The sequence below is a fragment of the Panthera tigris genome, chromosome D1 (assembly GCF_018350195.1).
Source record: "Panthera tigris isolate Pti1 chromosome D1, P.tigris_Pti1_mat1.1, whole genome shotgun sequence".
Taxonomy (NCBI): Eukaryota; Metazoa; Chordata; class Mammalia; order Carnivora; family Felidae; genus Panthera; species Panthera tigris.
The window spans coordinates 46,303,957-46,324,068 of record NC_056669.1 but is presented as its reverse complement, the minus strand read 5'-3'; the positions used below and the strand labels follow the sequence as shown (position 1 = coordinate 46,324,068).

The 20,112-nt window shown below is 35.6% G+C and overlaps 1 protein-coding gene across 11 annotated transcripts in view; it reads right to left on the bottom strand.

Annotated features, from left to right (window-relative positions):
• Positions 1-1,395: 1,395 nt before the first annotated feature.
• Positions 1,396-20,112, bottom strand: part of PICALM (phosphatidylinositol binding clathrin assembly protein) — a 100,638-nt gene continuing 81,921 nt past the window's right edge. For 8 of the 11 annotated variants that reach the window (XM_007078983.3, XM_007078985.3, XM_007078984.3 and 5 more), the window contains 4 exons: positions 18,972-19,031; positions 17,360-17,464; positions 4,035-4,137; positions 1,396-2,767 (listed from right to left, as the gene is read on the bottom strand). In XM_007078983.3, the coding sequence (XP_007079045.1) occupies positions 4,045-4,137; positions 17,360-17,464; positions 18,972-19,031 (258 nt within the window). In that variant the 3' untranslated portion in view covers positions 1,396-2,767; positions 4,035-4,044. Of the gene's footprint in view, positions 2,768-4,034; positions 4,138-16,918; positions 17,042-17,359; positions 17,465-18,971; positions 19,032-20,112 lie in introns of those variants that run through there. The other 3 variants (XM_007078987.3, XM_042959493.1, XM_042959492.1) reach the window with 3 other exon arrangements.

Genomic DNA, 20,112 nt, shown 5'->3' with positions numbered 1-20,112 from the left:
CACGGAGCCCAATGTGGAGCTTGAACTCACAAAACCATGAGATCATGACCTGAGTCGAAACCAAGAGTTGGATGCTTAACCAACTAAGCCATGCAGCAGGCACCCCTAAATAAATTAAAAAGTAAAAAAAAAAAAAAAAAAAAATTAAATTAAGAAATGCTGAATGATAATAACAAGATGTTAAGCCAAAAGCAAAAGACTAATTTTGAAAATGATTTGGGACGAGTATAGCTGCCCTCCGTAGCTAATAATCTAACTTCACTCTGCAGCCTCCACCAACTTGGTATTTGGGAACTAAGATGGTTTGGGCATGTACAGGTTTATAACCTAATAATATAGTTATGCATTCAACATCTAAGTTACCTCACTTGTTACATTGTGATTAAAGTTAATATGATCATATATTTTGTATATTTCCTAGTCAATAATGTCTGGGCATCAGAGCAGGAAGCAGGAAATGTGCTTCAGAGAGGAAGTCCGTGTGGAAATGAAGAGTAGTCATCGGTCTACACTGCACAGGGATACAAATCTTTGTTTAGTTTATACACCTGAATTAACAACAGCAGGTCATAAAAAGGACAATGGACCATGAAACTAAAGACCAGACTCCTCTATTAGCTTATCAACCTGATCAAGTTCCTTTTCTAATTCCTGATTTCAATTTGTAAAATGGGTAAAATATGGATAATACCTATCCAACAAGCCCAGAAGTTTTTTCAGCAATAGGATGAAAATATTTACAAAGCACCCTCATAAACATACAAAACACTACTGCTGCTGTAATTATAAAAGGAACAAGCCATAGACCTGAAATATGAACATCCACTCAACATAAGACAAATCAAAATCTGTGAGAATGTTAAGGAAGTTAACTACAAAAGTACAATTTCCCAGTTTATATGAAAATGGTTTAATGATAGTGAAACTTAAAAACTAGTAAAGTTAACAAAGTATATTGGCTACAGATGAATTTTTTCCAACCATGGCAAATACTATGCAGATAATTATCAACACAAAGCCTTTAATCCCTCTCTCATGTACTCTGAATCCTACTTACTCTTCAATATGAAACACGATACAGTCAGAGGTTTCCTTGGCACAATAAACACATGCATTAATATGCCAAACATCAAGCATTTTCTCCCTTAAACTTACCTGACTGAAGCCATCTGATCAAAAGACATAAACAATTTTAGTAAGTAGTTTAGATTATCAATGAGTCTAAAAAGTGACACAAAAGTACAAAGAAAAATCCTTAAGGAAATTAAGTTAAAACAAATAAAATTTACATTTTATTAAATCAGCAAATATAATCACCTGGGTATATTTTTATTAGCAAAAAATGATACTGATAAGGAAAAAGGAAAAAGGAAAAAAATGCACCTCAGACCAGAATACCATAACAAAAATTTTGTGGAAGCTGCATTTTATTTGAAAATCCACCCATTTTTGCTAACATACATTTTAATATTGTAAACAAAAATAGAATCTGCAGAGACAATGCAACAAGTATGCTTAAACTCATGTACAGAATTGCTTTCCTACAACGAACTGTCCTTCTTAAGGCCCCTCTCAACCGAAACGTTAAGATGTATTTACACAAAGCACCGATCAACAGTGCAGTTTAATTCTTCGTTAACTAAACTCTTGGCTAGACATTAACTTTAAAGATACTATTTCCCCTTATTTAAAAGGTACATGATCATAACATGGCATGAGCCAAATAAAAGGTTTCAAGGATTTTGTCCCCTTCCCTCCCCCCATAACACCTCCTAGAGTTTTACTGAAAAGAAGGAAAGTCTTGAAGTGAAAGCAATTCCTCACATTCATTTTGGAAAGGCCCTAATGTCAAATGGAAAATAATGACATGCCAAGCACAAAGCAGTAAAGTTCCTTCCCAATGCACTAATGCTGAATTTAAAATGTAGTGCTTTTCCTAGTCAGTGAACTGTTCCCTTGCAAAATCCTAGGCACAGAATTGACTATAAGGATTAATGCATTTATAATGCTTCCCTAAATCCCATAGAGACTGAGAATTCTGAAGCGATTCAGACCTATGGACTTGCCTTAAAATATTTAGTGCTCTGTATGTCAGCTGAAAAGCATTCGGAATCAGATTCATTCTTATGGATAAAAATCAAACATACTGTTTACATCCATACTCATTTTCATAAGGAGGTCTGATACAATATTAATGTTACGTAAATTGATAATCATAAATAAATACAAATACTTAAGGAATGTCTACTGCAAACTGAATATATAATTTTTTAAAAGAAAAGTTAATTTTAGTTACTGTTTCTGTGTCTGTGAGGACTGGAGAAAAGAAAGATACTGCATAATTAAGAATTATGATTTTGATCCCCCCAAAAGAGTCCTGTTGCATTACAGGAAAGGACACAGCTCTTCTCTCCAGGCAGCTTTTCCAAATACAAATTTCACACTTTCCAAATAAGGGCTTTTTTCTTGGTAGGTTACTGATTATGGGTATTAATAAGAGTTGAAAGAACTGAAGGGTTAGTCACCAAAAAGATCTTAGTCTGAAATCATGGCAATTCTCGGCTTTATAAACTGTATTGATACGTTCTCCTATATACTAGTCCCAATTTCCTTCATGGGCCTTCACTGGGTTACTGTAGCATTCTAATGGAAGAAGAGAGTTTAAGAGACAGCAGTTTGGATTTTGCTCGAAGTAAGTATTTGCTGCTTGAGCACTTGTCTTTTTGGAGTAATTCCATTCTCTTCCATCTAGTTACATAAACTGTATCTGGAAAAAAAAAAAAAAGAGTGTAAGTTGATTCACTGAATTCTAGGAAGTCTTCTCACAAATAAAAATGCTTTGTGGCTTTTACCATTCAACTGACCCAGAAATGTTTATAGCATGTTTATCACAACGCTGATCACCAAACTAAGTCAGTATTATCAGCTTATCATGTGTCAAAACTCAATATGTAAAGACTAACTATAGGGACTTCAAATAGATTTTTCTAATTATTAAAAACCAAGAGATGGGGAAGAAAGAATATGAACGAGCAACTTTTCAATAACAAGTTCAGAACATCTCTCCATAAACACAAATATTCTATGTGAAAAATCTCATTTAGAAAAGCAAAGTGTGAATTATTATTTACAAATGATGTCATAAAATTAGAGATAATTGAGGGAACTGTAATATGCTTACTAAATCATTTCTTTACTAACATAAATCAAAATCTCAAAGATCTACACAGGAAAAGATTTCAAATAGGGCATCACTATTTGCTCAGATACTTCACTCATGAATTCCCTTAAACTGTTCCTCCAAAGACATTACTGAAGTAGATGTGCTAATAAACTTGTCAAATCAGAAGAATACAAACTCTCAAAGATCTAGAAGCTATATACCTACACACTGGGGGTTAGAGCACCAAGAAGAACAAATTACACCGTCTTCCAACAAAAAGAGGCAGTGTGAATCAAACACAGAATCCTTCTATCAAAAAGGACAGAAGTGTTCCCTTGCCCTTAATTTAAAAATAAAACAAAAGTCTGTTTTGGGAAAATGTTACTATTTTTAAATGAAAAGGCACACATAAACATAACACTTTAAGAAACTGTTAAAATGAATTCTTCACAACTAACATTCAAGGACATTATATTAAAACTAGAGATGCTCCTAATCAAGCTCTAATCCAGTGTGTAAAATTATGTTTTCTATGCAAATCTTTTAAGACTGATGAAAATACCCAGTTTTTAAGGGTGGTATTTGATCTCATCCATCTGCTGTGGGCAGTGGATGCTCACATGTAAACATGAAAGATGGTTCTTTGATTTCACACCTTCTAATTATGTTAAAGGTATTTTCCAAAATTGTTTGTCCTTATGTCCTATTTTGATCTATTTTTATTCTTCACCTAAAGAACAGAGAAGGAGGAGGAAAAGAGAGAACCTAGAGTCCTTTAAAGAAACAAAGGAGAAGAGTGAATTGTGTTTAACACTTGATAAATTTTTAAAGTATATAAGTCCCCATCTCCCCCAACAAGCAGCAATAATACCTAAAGTGATTTATAAGAAATCCTCCAAAGAGAGCTCTGCAAAAGGGTCCTTTCCTGAAGCTCTGTGAGGACTGTGACTGGAGGGGCTGGATGCTGCCGACAGCTGGGGGAAAAGAAGACAGAGAGAGGGAAAGAAAAAAAGATCTCTGAATGACAGAACATGAAAGCAGAAAATGTAATGAAAGAAGAAGTGGTTTTTGTTTTGTCATCTTTAATAAATATAAAGGCAGCCTTTAGAGAAAATGGAATTATTAAAACAAAAGTTTCAATCACATGTCAATTTAAAGGGTATCCAAATGGCATGTGTTTTTCAGAAAACAAATTGTTTCTGAAATTCCAGAGGAATAAAGTATCTTATTCAAAAAGGTCGATAAAAGCTGACCCACAGTTAAGACTTCTATTGGGGGTGCGGGGGAGAGAAGAAGTGCTTGTGATTTTTTCCTTTTTAATTGAGGGAAGATGGCTTCGTGTATCCAGGCTATCTGTCAAAAGCTGTGCAAAGTCCAACCTCAGTCCAAACCAAATGCATCTAGCTGCCAATAGTCTTTCCTTCCTTCCTCCTAAGAGGTGGAAGGTCACACTTTTTTCACATGGGAGTTGTCTCCTGCCTGTTTCTCTGGATATGCTGTAGTTGATACATATACTAAGAGGTGAAAGTGATCTTTGAGGTCACCTAGTCTAACTGCCCACATAATACCTTGAATATAGGGAATACTTCATATCTTTGATTCTGTTTTCTACTTTATTACATTTGTTTGATTCTTGGAATTAGCTGCTATCATTTAATTTGAGGCAAATCGTTTATTAAACTCAATAACATATCTTTAGTATTCCTTCAAAGAAAGACAGTTCCTGAAGAACAAAGATGTTCATTTCCTTATGTCACCAAACCTACTTTGAGTATTCCAGACCAAACCCGAGCCATTTTAGTTTGGAGTAAACTTTTTTATGGTTTTTTTTTTTTTTTAATGTTTATTTATTTTTGAGACAGAGAGAGAGCATGAGTGGTTGAGGGGCAGAGAGAGAGGGAGACACAGAATCTGAAGCAGACTCCAGGCTCTGAGCTGTCATGGGGCTGGAACCCAAGAACCGTGAGATCATGATCTGAGCCAAAGTCGACATTAAACCGACTAAGCCACCTAGGTGCCCCTAGTTTGGAGTAAACTTTAATTTTTTTTTTTTTCCTCTCCCCCTGCAAAAGAATGCAAAGGCATGCAAGCACGGGGCTATTATGAAATGAGTCGTCCTTTTAGGGATGTTCAATTGAGTACTAAATCAAAGATGATCAAGTGGGAATGGTTTCAATTCATACTTCCAACATTCAAATTCTATAACAGATTTCAAGCCTCATAATCTGTCTTTGCTAGTTGAAGGTGATCTCATTTCTACCTTTAATTTTTTTTTTAAGAAAAGCACTATAGAAAATGGATAGCCAATGACTTTCAGCAAATATTACATCACAAGTACATGCAATTTGTTATTGTAGATGCCAAAGTCAATTTAAAAGTTGAAAAATCATCCTCAGTTATTTTAGTGGTTGAGTCATTTTCCTGATCCATACTTTGTTCTCAGAAATAAATGTTCTAAGACAATGGAAAGAGACAATGGAAAGATGATGGAATTACACAAGCAGCTACAGACGGGAGGATGGAGCAGCTCTCTGGGTTTGGGGATTCAAATAACATCCAGGTAGAGACAGATTAAGGTGCAGCTTAATTGAAAAGACGTCTCCTCCCCACTTCAATTTTGTTATTATTTTTAATGTTTATTTTTGAGAGAGACAGAGACAGAGACAGAGACAGAGCATGAGCTGGGGAGGGGCAGAGAGAGAGAGAGAGAGAGAGACAGAATCTGAAGCAGGCTCCAAGCTCTGAGCTGTTAACAGAGCCCAACGTGGGGCTCGAACTCACGAGCCTGAGATGAGCGACTGCGCCACCCAGGCGCCCCTCCTACTCCCCACTTCAGAGCAATCATGGATGACCATTCAGAAACAAGAATGATTATATGCAAAGTGATCATCAGTCACTGAGCTGGATAGAGTCTAAGATTAACTGGGTTTCTCTCCAAAACAGATTCTTTCACTTGAAGTTAGAAATAAAAACAACAAAAATCCCTGCTTATTGTGGACAGACTGCATCCAAAATATGAAGTCTCCTATGAGAGCCCACAGTAAAATGTCTTCTTAAATCACATGTTTTATGAGGACAGCAGGCAGTCTGAAAACCTGCCAGTCCTAGAGGAAAATGCCCCTTCTATTCTTCTCAATGTGGAGCATACTGATAGGGAGAAGTCCCACAGGCTTACAAATAATGTTTAAGAAGATCACTATCTTTGGAGGGGGAAAGTGCCAGTTTCTAATACTACTACTAGTCTCTTAAACTGGTAAATTTAACACGTTTATCTTACATTTATAAATATGTAGCTAAATTAAAACATGAGAAAACAAGATCTAATACCCCTGTAGTAAGTTTCAAATCATCAATGCTCATCCCAAGCATATGAAATGATGGCCCAAATTGGTTTGGCTGACTGGAGAGTGCTAAGGGAGGGGCCACGAAGCAGCCCTGGACCACCTGTACCCACCTCTTCCTGGCACCTGTACCAAAGCACAGACACACGATGCACTGGTGAGAAGTAGCCAGTTCTGAGTAGTAAATAAGGATAAAAAAGTAAAGGAAATATGCTGTAATAGCCCAATTACTGCTCAAGGAAAGGAGGAAGAACAAAAGAGCAAGACAGGGCAACAGGATCTGGTGGGAGCACCTGCAAGTAAAAGAGCTGACCCTCCTTTACTTAAGTGAGTAAATCAGAGCCTATGTAGGGCTCTAGTACTAAAATACAACTAATTTAAGAAAAAGAAAAAAATCCAACTATCTTCATTAACTGTAAAATCACCAACTTTTAAAAGTCAGCAAAAAACAAACTGTAGGTGACCATTCCAATTAAGTCCTATTACAAATATGCCATCACAAAAAGACAAAACATAGCCAATTACCCATTTATTTCAAGTAATATTCTCTATACCAATTCCCACAGACCTATAAAAAATTAGCATACCTATCACAGTTTGTTCAAATTAAACTGACCTATACCACAAAGGAATATGCCCTTTAAAGAAAGTAGTCATTTACCGTGAGTCTAATACAGACATATTACTTACTCTTCCTTTCTCATTTTATAGGAAAATAAAATACTGAGAAGCAGTCAAAGGGCAGCACATAAACAGAAGCACTAAGATTTACAAGTAACTGATGATGGTAACTCTTAGCTGAAATTCTTCTACCCCTTCCCTCCACCCTAATCAACCTTTAAAAAATAATGTTGACATGAAAACAAAAATTCTAATGTTACCAAAAACTTTTGCTTTTATCTACAGAGCAAAGATTTTTTTGGTTTTAGGTGTGTTTCGTATAATAAAGACAGAGTACAGAAAACAGAAGTTATCTTTAATAAATGGCAAACACACTTAAAAGGTTTTTTTTTTTTAAACAAAGAATTCTACTGCTACACCAAATGTCATAAAACAAAAATGGTTACTCCCTCATTAGACTCCTGTCCAACAGCAAAGAAAGAAAATTTCAGGTTAGAACAAGAAAATAACAGCAGTCTCAGAGAGAGACTAGTCCAAGTGAAAGCTTTGGAGAGAATGAAGAATTGATATTTAAGGATAAACTTCTGACATATCATTGGCTGTGCTTAAAATTCTTAGAGAAGAAGCAACTTTGCCGCATCTTTTCTTTCCATACGAATTCTGCAGTCACCCCAAAGCCTGGGTAGCAAATAGCAATGCTGTAGAGATTCACTTTGTCTTTGGTGGAGAAGTGAAGTCAACATCTTAAGAGAAAAATGGGTATTACTTCCTTTGTCCAGGATGACAGAGTTTCGAAGAAGGATGGCATTGAATCTAATCCTGGCTTTTTTATAAAATGGAGTTTAGACTATCTAGACCTGATATGCGTGTCTCCCTTTAAGACTATCTTGAGAATTAAAATATACATAAAGCAACCAGTATGTTGCCTGGCATATATTAGTAGCTCAAATACTAATTACACCTACAATCAAATGCTCTTCTATTCTTAAATAAGAGCCCAACTCTTAATCTATGTTGCTCATATTCTTCCACTGTGTTCTCAACACTCTGTGTTTCTCTTCTAATCGTTCTTATTGTACCATCAACCAGTCATTTGTTTGTCCATATTATACTCACCTTAAACGGAGAAAATACACTTTACCTGATTCTTGTTCAGGAACTAGCAACCATTTACACATAGTAAGCATTCTATAACATGTTAAATTAAAATGCTTTTTGGTGATAAAACATGCTGTGTATAAAAATAAAAATGATCTACAAAATAGGACATTAGAAATAAAACCTAGAACTTCTCTCTTAATTTTTACCTATTTAACACTTCTATTTTTGTATATTGCTGTAGGAATATATAATTTATAAATATACATACACTATGGGTTACATGCTTAAAAAAAATATTTTCCCGATAATGCTGTACAATCAAAACACTCAGAGGCAGAAATACCAGTTATAAAACTGAACACAGAGTTACAGAACATCAGGACAGGAAGTTGTTTTTGGATAATATGAACATATGAATATGAACAGAACATGGCCAGGACACTAGTGGTGCAACTGGATCCAGTTGCATAGGAACACAAGTATACAGTGTTGCATTCTGGTATTTTATATTAAAGATAAAGCTATTCCTCCTTTGTCCCTGTGAAGTGTGGCTAAAAGGATTTCTTTACTGTGGAAGGTAGAGGGCCTGCCCTGTAGGTTTACTCTAGTACCTCTGATAACTGCTTCTTGGGTTTGTGCTCAACATAACCCCATCTTGGGTTTCTGCCCATCAGTAATATCACAAAGTTATGCCACCATTATTCCTGTCACCCTCAAAGCACTACTCACCTTGAGGGCATCGGACTACTGCTAGAGTCTATAATAATTTACAACTGTTAATACGGAAGCAATAAGTTATTCCAAAATGGCATCTAACGTCATCTCATTAGAATTAGGGCAACCTACATTGACCAATAGTTAAAGAAAACCAAACTGGAGAAAGGGAAATAGATTACAAGATTTCCTAAACTCTGGGAGAAAATATTAACTGACCTAGCTAAAAATAAACATCCTCTGTATATCATAAGTGCTTCCTAGAGTAAGAGAAGTCCTTTTAAAGTCCTACTTAATGGGTGGGCATCACAGAACACTGGCTCAACTTAGTTGAAATAAGTGCTCACTGCTGATTCCTACTAGATTTCAACTTCTTACTCCTCAAAAACCAAGGAAAATGAAAAGCTAAGGTTTATGTCAACTGGTGCCAGAAGACAAAATAATGAAATGTGCCTATAATGTACTACTTATTTGCCATTTATTGGAAATGCAGCACTTCAGCTTGGCTAAAAAAGTTTTTCCAAACTGTCTTCCATATATGAGCTTGCTTTTGCCTGATTTATATACTGAGTTTCCACTAAAAATTTAAATATTGAATATATATTGAATTCAATATATATTGAATTTCCACAAAAAAGTTTACCCCTCCCCCAAAACAGAGTAGTTTGTTTATTTGGTCCAAAAAAATATTTCAATTATTATAAACTAAAGTTTTATACTTCTGGGTAACACTATCTTCCATAAATGGTGAGCCAATTAAGGTGCTTCTGATACAGTCCTGAAGAATGATGTATCTTGGTTCTTAAGAACGATGTCCACAGTACACTGTGCATGTGGACGATCCATGCCCTAAAGCACGCTGTGCTCAGCCCGACTTCCCCATCTCACCACCGTGGCCTATGCCTGCGTATTTACATCTGATGTTGTCAGACAATAGTGAGTCGTAATTAAGGTTTCAAAGTAATGAAGTATGAATTATTTACAATCAAGATTACTTGTAATGCATGGAAAGAAATATAAACTGTATTAGAATTAGAATAAATTAAATTAGAATATGGAAATAGAGACAAGCACTGAACATGAAGCAACCTTATAAAATTTCCTTCTAAAAACAAAAAAGTTCCTTATAATAATCAACAAAGAAAAATAACAAACCTCCACATCCCTAAGTCAATTTCAAATATTTTTATCTGATTCTTATGGCAAACATAAAGTACACAAGGTAAAATTACCATTTTACAGATATGGAAACTGAGGTCCATGCAAGTTACTTAGGCAACTTGCCCTGAAATACCGTTAGTGACAAGGTGACACTATTGAATTGTGTCCTCCCACAAAAACATGAAGACCTAAACCCCAGGACCTATCTCTGAATGTGACCTTAGGGAAACAGCGTCTCTGCGGATGTCATCAAGTTAAGATGAAGTCGTTAAAATGGGCCCTAATACAATGACTGGTGTCTTTATAAGAGGGAAATGCCACATGCAGACAGACACAGGAGGACGCCACGTGACAGAGGCAGAGACTGAAGTGCCAACCAAAAAGTGACTGGGGCTACATCTTTCCCTCTGAAAAGAAGAAAGGAAGGATCTTACTCTGGAGGATCTGGAAGGAGCATGTCCCTGCTGACACCCTGTTTTCAGATTTCTAGCCTCCTGAACTGTGAGAATACACTTCTGTTTTAAGCCATCAAGTTTGTGGTCCACCTTGTTACAGGCAGTCCAAGGACACTTAACAGTAGACTCAAAAGCAGATCTGCTGACACCAAGGCAGGTGCTTCGATTCCTCTCTAAAATCTGCTATCCCAATTAATTTCAACTTAGCTAGAATTTATGGCTATATTTAACATACAGGGAAAAATTATAGTGAGAGTAGAGAAATAATTTTTTAAAAGGGACTTCTCTAGTAAATGTTAAACAGTCAATAAACTGTTGTGTTTTCATCTATACAGTGCTGTATATGGTCACTGATGTTCATCACGAAGATTTTGTAGAACTTTACAGTCATTCAAGATTTTAAGAATATGTTCTGGTTTCAAGACAAGAAATTAGATCTCCACTTTTTACAAAGAAAGTCCTCAGCAAAAACCCAGTAAGAAGGTCTTACTGTACAGGTTGTCTTAATATCTTCAATTGTCAGCAGATGGGACTCCTCAAATTTTTGACTGATTCACGTGTGCCCTGGGGACTACAGAACCACTCTCACCTATGGTGCTAAATCCCAATTCCCAAAATAAATTTCCTTACAGTCTACCAGGCAAGAATAAATGAGCATAACACACTGCTGACAAGGCAAAAGGCCTTTTTCACAGAAATCCAGCTGGACAGATCAGCTGACAGAAGAGGCACTGCCAACACCCACAATTAATGCACCAGGAAAGTTTAAAAAAAAAAAAAGAAAGAAATAAAGAAAAAAAGAGAAAGAAACTAAGCCCCAATAACAAAAAGAGTCACTAATTCTGACACACAAGAAAGTCATTAAAAAGGCAATTTTTTGTAAAACTTGAATTATTCCTATATCTAACAATGTTCCTATTTAGAAGGGTAAAAGGCACTCACAACAAGCCTTTGTTTCCTTTCAGACACTTAACTGATGTCAGACTTATTTAAAATTGGCCAAACTGGCCATTACAAACAAAACACAGCATCCATTTTGCATCTTTAGCCATATCCTCCATAAACAAAACTGGCAAGCCTCCATTTAAAAAACAAACAAAAATACAACAATACCAATCAAAACCAATAAAACTCTTAAAAGCTATTTTAAAAATTAAATACCCAAGTGTAACATTCTGTTTTTCATATTGCTTTTGAGAAAATACATTGGTATGGAATCAGAGTGAGTTTCTCATACAAGGAAGTGATAAGAACATAACTAACACAACATTCACTCCCACCTCCCCCTGCCCCGCCCCGCCTTTAGGATCTTCAACAACATCTAAACTGCCTGATATTCAATAAAAGAGTGTTATTTCACATCATAATGACTTTCAAAAGAAAACTGAAACTAACTAGATTAACTGTCTCCATGCTTCTAATAGAATAGCTGCATATTGCAATGCAGGATAAGTTTAACAAACTACTGGTCAGCAATGGACATTTCCATGTGTACACCAGTAAGTATCAGTAAGATTTACATAAAACACCATTAAGAGAAGGTGTAAGAGTCCCATTCTACTCTAGTTAACAAAAAGGCACACTTGTAACAAGCCATTAAATAGTGAATAAAACTGAGAGGAAGCACAGAAGAGAAAAAAAAAATCACTAACCACAGGGAGCTGGTATTTTCCATGTAGTCAAACATCTAGGAAGATGCACTAATGTAGAACACATATATATTTTTTTAAGCTACAGTGTTGGGCATGAAACAGAACATAATCCCCATCTTTTTAAGCAACTAACAGTTACACAAAACTATCTAAAAAATACAGAATAAGCCTGCACAAAAAAATGAGATGAGAACAGGGTAAGTGTATAGAAAGTCATAATTTCACTACTATAGTGAATACTACAGTGTAGTCTATTAAAGACAATATACTAAAGAACAGAATAGTCTAGTCTGAGCTAACAGCCATCCGGAAGGTATTAGCTAACAGGCACTAATGCAGCACTTATAACCTAGATATAATGTAGGACACAGAACATATTGTTTGGAATGGCTCATTAAATGTAATAAGATGAACATATCTAGGAGGGCTGAGATACTCTCAAAAATATTAACTTTATTTAGAATAATCACAAGACCAGAAGATACAAGTAACGTTCTGGGTGAGTAACAGGACTCAAAAAGGCACTTCAAGGAGCAGGGAAAGATTTTTGGCACTAGGTGTAGTACTGGGAGTTGATTAAAAGGTTCTATTTTAATGGGATTTCATTTTACATTTAAATTACCATTTCATTTACCACGTACAAAGATGGTGTTGGTCTTCAAGTAAGTAGGAATCCAATTGAAAAAAGGGGCGGAGGAAATAATGAGAGAACTAAAAGGTAATTCATTAAGAAAAATTATTCTGGGGGGGCACCTGGATGGCACAGTCGTTTAAGGGTCCAACTTCGGCTCACGTCACAATCTGTTAGTTCGAGCCCCATGTCAGGCTCTGTGCTGACAGCTCAGAGTCTGGAGCCTGCTTCAGATTCATTCTCTCTCTCTCTCTCTGCCCCTCCCCCACTCGTGCTCCGTCTCTCAAAAATGAATAAACGTTAAAAAAATTTAAAAATGTAACTATCTGGTTACAGCTAGCATTTGAATGGACAAAATTAATTCAAGGGACTACCTAAGAACAATTAAAAACTAAAACATGAAAAATACCTACTTCAAACATAAATAGTTTAATTGTTTTAATTATTAAAAACAGTCAATCATAGGGGAGCCACAGTGGCTCGTGGCTCATGAGTTTGAGCACTGTGTTGGGCTCTATGCTGACAGTGCAGAGTCTGGAGCCTGTTTCAGATTCTGTCTCCCTCTCTCTCTGCCCCTTCCCTACTTGGGCGCTCACTTGAGCGTGCTCTCGCTCGCTCTCTCAGAAATAATAAATAAATAAACTTAAAAAAAATCAATCACAAAATTAAAAGTATCTTCATTCCTTAGGTGACAGTTGTCAAATATTTTAGGTTACAATAACCATTAGCTAACAAATTAAACCAATCTTAAACATTGCTCTAAATTATTACAGTGGTCATAAGTAAGTAAAAAGAGAGGTCAATGAGGAACAAGTAAGTTACACAACAGAAAAGGAAAGTTTTTCAACCAGATTCACTTGTTTGACAATGTTCAGAACTATTACGAGTCAGGTACTATTCTAAGAACCAGGGACACAGAAGTAAACAAGCCACATAGAAGCCTATCTCTAGGAGGCTTACAATCTACTACAGGAGTCTCTTGTTACACTGGATGGATGGATGGATGGATGGATGGACGGATGGATGGATGGATGGATGGACGGACGGATGGATGGATGGATGGATGGACGGACGGACGGATGGATGGATGGATGGATGGATGGACGGATGGATGGATGGATGGACAGATGGGACAGATGGGACAGATGAACAGATGTTAGATAGTGGTAAGTTCTATAAAGAAAAATAATACAGGATAAGGAAAAGAACTTTAGATCTCAGAAGTACTGAAAGGGCATGAGAGATGACTAAAGAATTAGTGAAGAATGAACACTGGGACATGTATGGAATTGTTGAGTCACTACACTATATACCTGAAACTAATATAACACTATGTGTTAACTAACTAGAATTAAAATAAAAACTTAAAGAATAAAGAATTAATCTACTTTATGACAGATAAAGGCCTTGTGGCAAAGATAGTAAGTAGCAGCAGAAAACTGGATACTTATGGAGAACTATAAAGGCATGGGAATTGAAGAACCTGAATATTCTGTTTACTCACTATTACTGTTACAAATATGGAGACTTTGTGAGGCAGCTGTTAAGCCAGAAGGAAAGCTAAGGGATGTTCATATGTTGTTATATTTAGATTCACTTCCTTATTTTTAAATATGGAGATAAGACGCTAAAAATACTGCCATATCAGATTACTGGAGTATTTATAAAATAGATTAAATTACAAGGCAAGATACACAGGGAAACTACTGCAAAAGAAACCTGAGATTAAGGGTCCCTGCAGAAGACAAGAAGGGTGGATCTAATGACAGCAGAGGAACAATTAGTAGGGCTTTGTGATGAGACACCTGGAGAACAAAGGGAGAAAAGGAATTAAAAGTAACATTAAAAGATTTAGGATTCTGCCGTTCAACTGATTCAAACTGACTGAAGCTTTTTTGAGTCACTTCATTGCCACCTGATTTGTTTTCCTGGTTATCCATTTGCTTCCTTTATGTGCTTTCTTTAATCTATAATATTCAAAGTTAAGTACTCACATCAAATTTGATTTCTTAACTGGAAGAAATCAGTTAATTATTATCAGCAATAATAGAGCATTATTGCTCTAATGTTTTCATTTCTTTTCTCTTTTGACATAATTTGATTAGGAAAAGGTAGTTCTGCCACTGTCTCTCTTCATGACATGAAAATTCTAGCATGTTTTTTGATGTTTCATGTTTGCATATTTTGGTGTTATGTGGATTTTAGAAGGCAACAGTATATAAAACCTGGATTAAGAGCAGATGCTAGGGAGTCAGCACTTTTTATAAAGGTAGATTTTTACTATGATTTTTTTAACCATATATTTTTTTAAAAAAGCAAAATTCATACAAAATGTTTCAGGAAGGTTGAAAGCATTCCCTACAACTATAGATGTTCTTGACATTTATAGTAGTTATATCCTGAAATGTGTAAATGTAGTTTATAATCCAGCAGGAAACTCAAAAGATTGGCAGAGTGGTTCAGTGCTACATGCTAGTAGAATAGCCATATGGACTCAGTCCCATTAGTACAGAGGCAGAGTGATACAAATGAGCACTGCACCAGAAATGAGGGATTCCTGGGGATAGTTGCATTTCACCATTTACTTGGCTGAAGAACGTTTCCAAGTCTCAGCTTTCTCTATCGGAAAAATAGGATGGTTGACCCATCCACCTTAAGTATTATGTTGAGAAGAGGGTGAAACAGTAAGTGCCTGCAAACAGTCTGGCGTTATCCAAGCTTAAGTTTATGAAGTATTATGTTTCCGAGACAGGAGCCTGCAAGATAAGACCCAGACTGGGGATACAGGGTTTAGTCACACATCAGGGAAAAATTACTGTAGTCAGTAGTTCCTGGTAAATGTATAGCTCTGGACTGTAGCTTTTTCTCTTAAATACATTTCAGGTGCTAATCACTTAGTCCAATCAGCAAAAAAAATAAAAGTAATTTTTAAAAATAAATGATACTGGGGCTCCTGGGCGGCTCAGTTGGTTAAGCATCCAACAACTTCGGCTCAGGTCATGATCTCACAGTTCATGAATTCAAGCCCTGCGTCGGGCTCTGTGCTGACAGCTCAGAACCTGCTTCAGATTCTATGTCTGCCCCTCTCTCTCTGTCCTTCCTCCCTGTGTGCTTGCTCTCTCAAAAGTAAATAAACATTAAAAAAATTTTTTTAATTAAATAAATGATACATATCTGAAGTTAAAAGTATAGATAACAAAGAAAAAACTGAAAAAGAAAAAAACAGCAAAACAAAATGACATGAGGAAGACATATAATCTCAAGAAAACATCTACACCAACAGTTAGGGAAATCATCAACATTTTAAAAGATTATCAAAATCTAATATATTTCTTTCTTTAGCAAGTTAAGTCAGTACTTAGGCCTACTACTGGTAAAAGAAGGGAAAGAAAGGTATACATATCCATAATCCATCTTATAAAAACAAATACATACGAAATAAGTGACTTATAAAAAAGTTACGGCTGCATCAAGTACCCTTACTCCCAGCAACCTTCATGGTAAATACTCTGATAAACAAACAGGAAGATCACTTTAACATGGAAAAAAGAGGCAAGAGGGTAAATACATGAATTGCAAAGAACATGGATTTTACCTTTTAATCAGAACGAAATTCACTACCCATTCCAAGTTACTGGTACTCCCTAAGATGCTAATTTATGAAATGAGTTAAATTCTTCAAAAGGGCTGAAAAACAAAAGGATCGATCCCCTTGTGATAGAAAAAAAATTCTATCACTTCCTGAGTGTCTCATCCACTAGTATGCCAGAAAGAAGGGACTAACAAATTTCATAGCTCTCCTACCCATAATGAGGAGAAACTTTCAAAAAACAAAACAAAACAAAAAATCCAGATTCCTCTAATGCTAACAAAAATGGGATGAAAAACAAACAGTATTTGGGGTGAAATTTCAGGACCTGGGAGAGGGTCTACGAAACATCTGAAAAGTCTCTCCTTCAAAGAAATTAGGTCAGCATGGCATTTCAAGTTTTTGTTTGTTTCTTTGTTTGCCTTCCTCCCCACACCCCCCCACCCCCACCCCCACCAGTTTGTGTTTAAATACAATCCTCAGTGGCAGGAAGTTATCTAATAAAAAAAAATAACATTCACATCTTTTTGTAGACGTGTCTTGTGGTACAAACATCTCAAGGGCAACATCTTTCGTGTAGCACCATTCAAACCAAGGCACTGGAGCTCAGTTTCTAGGGTTCACAAAGGAGAGCAAGCCAGAATCATGAACAGAAAGTAGGTTCCTTAATCTCAGAAAAACCACCCTCTGGATTGACCAACTACAAATTATCAAGAATTTTTCATCTTTAATGTTTGTAATCTGCTTGTGCTTTCCTTCCAAATAATATTCTTAAAAGCTCTTAGATGATAAAGAGGCAAACAAGACAACATCCACCATCAATGGGGAAAAAACACTAATAGCTTGTTTCTCAAGTTGTATAAGAGGAATTCTTAGTATTATATTCTTTCTACATCAAGCACATTAAAAGTTACATATGGCACATTAATACCTGTGCTCCTGATACAGGACCAAAGGGGTTTGGTGGTCTCATGACAGGCTGGCTATATATTAAGGTTGGTTGTGTCATTACAGGTACACTTCCCATTTGAGGAGGCTAAAAAAATAGAAAAATATTAAGTTAAATGATGTTGACGGACATCTTCCTTAAGTAGTACACAAGAAGGATGTCAATAATGAAAAATACTAGTACTTTTGCTTTAACTCAAAGGAAAAATTCTTGTAAATACAGCTACAAATTCTTAAGAGCTTTTTTTAAGTCTTTAATGTACTCACTTCTAAAGTCTGTTTTTTTTTTTTTTAAAAAAAAGCTTAAATTTAAAACATAAATCTTACTACAGTATGACAGAGAAAGCAATTCAAACCAATCCAAAATTTCCAAATTTGTCAGTTTTAGACACAGGAAAACTTAAAAAACTGTAAAATAGTGAAACTATTTCAAAGTAAACTGCCTTTGTATATTAGATCAAGTTCTTACATCATTATGCAAGTAATCACAAGTGAATAGAGTTGTTTCTTTGAAGAGGTTTACTCTCTATGGCTCTTTAACTTTATTTCTGCTGTTAGGGAGAACCAAGAAGAGGTTTAAACCAAGAAGAGGTTTAAATAACACATGAAGAGCTTAGTTCATTCTATAACTGAAAACAGAATCACAACCAACCATCTGTTTTTTTAAAAATCACCACTCCATGGTATAAAATCAGCATAAGTAAGTGACCAAACAGAACATACACAGACCACTATGTTATTTTGGTTAAAATGCCATACTCTGAAGTCTTATCTTTCCATAAGTTCTATTTAACCTTTCAACTAAATTCCTATTTATAGCAAGAGCTTCACTTTAACCTGTGAGATTTTGTGCACACTCCTTTCTTCTATAGTAACCACCCATCCAAAAGCTGTGAAACTTCTTCATATGTGGGAAACAAGCTACTTCCAGAAGATGTAAATAAAGAAGTAGCACAGAGTCTGCAGTAACAATACCAAGGAAGGTGGTGCTGTCTCCTACTGGTAACAGTACCTCAAACATGTGGGGGGGGGGGGTGGGGTTGAAGCCACTACCTCCATTTCTTATCTAAGTGAGTGTATATATTAAGAAAGCTAGGAGAGTAAAGGCACTGTAGAATGTGGATTGTAGGCAGCTTAAAGGTTTAAAGGACTATTTCTGTATGGTAGCAATCACTGTCAAAGGAAAGTTTCTCTGGCCTTTACTGGACTGAATTTGCCCCAATACAATTCAACAAATGTAATTCCTGCCCTTCCCCTACAGTATTAAGGTTTTTATAAGACTTCAATGGTATCAATGTAAGGTCACACAAACGGTTGGAGTTAAAATTAATGTTTAAAAGAGTTTGTAATGAAGTAGAAAATGCTTAGCAAAGTTATGAGGGAAAAAATAAGCTAAGTAATACTGGGAAAATTCATAAACAGTATCAGCTGTATAATGACTATTCTAGAAATATTTATGAAACCAATGCTGTAAGATTCTGTGTTAGGCACTAAGAGTATGTGTGGCACTAAGTGCTTTTTTTAGTTAAGTTTGAATAAATGCATGTTAAACATGAATTAATCTATTTTCAAAATGTGTCTAGAAAGATACTTACGATTCCATATCCTATCATGCCTGTTGGTGTAGTAGCAGGATAGGCCATTACAGGGGGTGCCTGACATGGTGAAGAAAAAATAAACAAGGATGTATATAACTTATGTGTGTCAACTGAGTACATGGAATTAATAGCTTGTGGTTCCACTAAAAAGAATTGCTAAGACAGCTGTGATTAAATGTGACACTTGTGATCATTAATAACTGTGTCAATTAATGCTCAATGAAAAAGAGTGTCTTGAAATTAGCAGAAAAGCAGAATTATTAGAAAGAAAAAAATACCATGTAAACTTAGATACAACAGTGATCTAAAATTTCTATGAGCTTTTTACAGCTTTAAAAATCTTCAGATTTTAAAAAATATTCAAGATTCTAAAAGTTAAAGTCCATCACTATCAGTAGCATAAAAAATGTTTACCTAGAAAAAGTTGTATTACTGAATGTTTTCCTAGGTACTTCATTTTTTGAGCAAGAAAAAATAATTTTTAAAGCTCCCCAATCAAATAACCTGATCTTCCAAAAAATTAGTTTCTAAAGACCTCATTTACTCTTTTCAAAGAGCCCCAATGATTTCAAAACACTACTGAATAGGACTATTTCTATGACGCACACAGTTCTTAACATGGAGTACGTACATTAGCATTCCTTCTAATCTACTCTATAAATTACTTAAACTATCTTCTGCAAAGCACCAATTTGGAGGAGCAATACATTTTTAAATCTGTTTATGCTTTAATGCTTAAAAAAGCCACCTAGCCCTAGGATGTTTAAGTTCCCTTTCTCCTCCTACTTTAACTCATGCTCTGTAAATATACAATCTGAGCACAGAAATCATTTTAGATATATTTGCTGTCTTAACAACATTCCCTGTGTGTATCTTATAATGAAAACTGAAACTGAATACAGGAGAAAGACCAATAACACTGCTGAAACATAAAAAATAACTGAAATTTTATGGCAATTTGAACATATGCATGGAGAAGTTAAATGAAGCATAACTAAAGTGAACAGTTAAAAGTTGAGTATTTGAGTAAGCATGTAGGACTTATTGGTCTCTCCCTACTTAAAAACCAAGAGCTGCAAGAGCAGTAGACAAACTGCCAAGTACAGCAGAAGCCTGTAAGATTTCATGCAATTGTTAT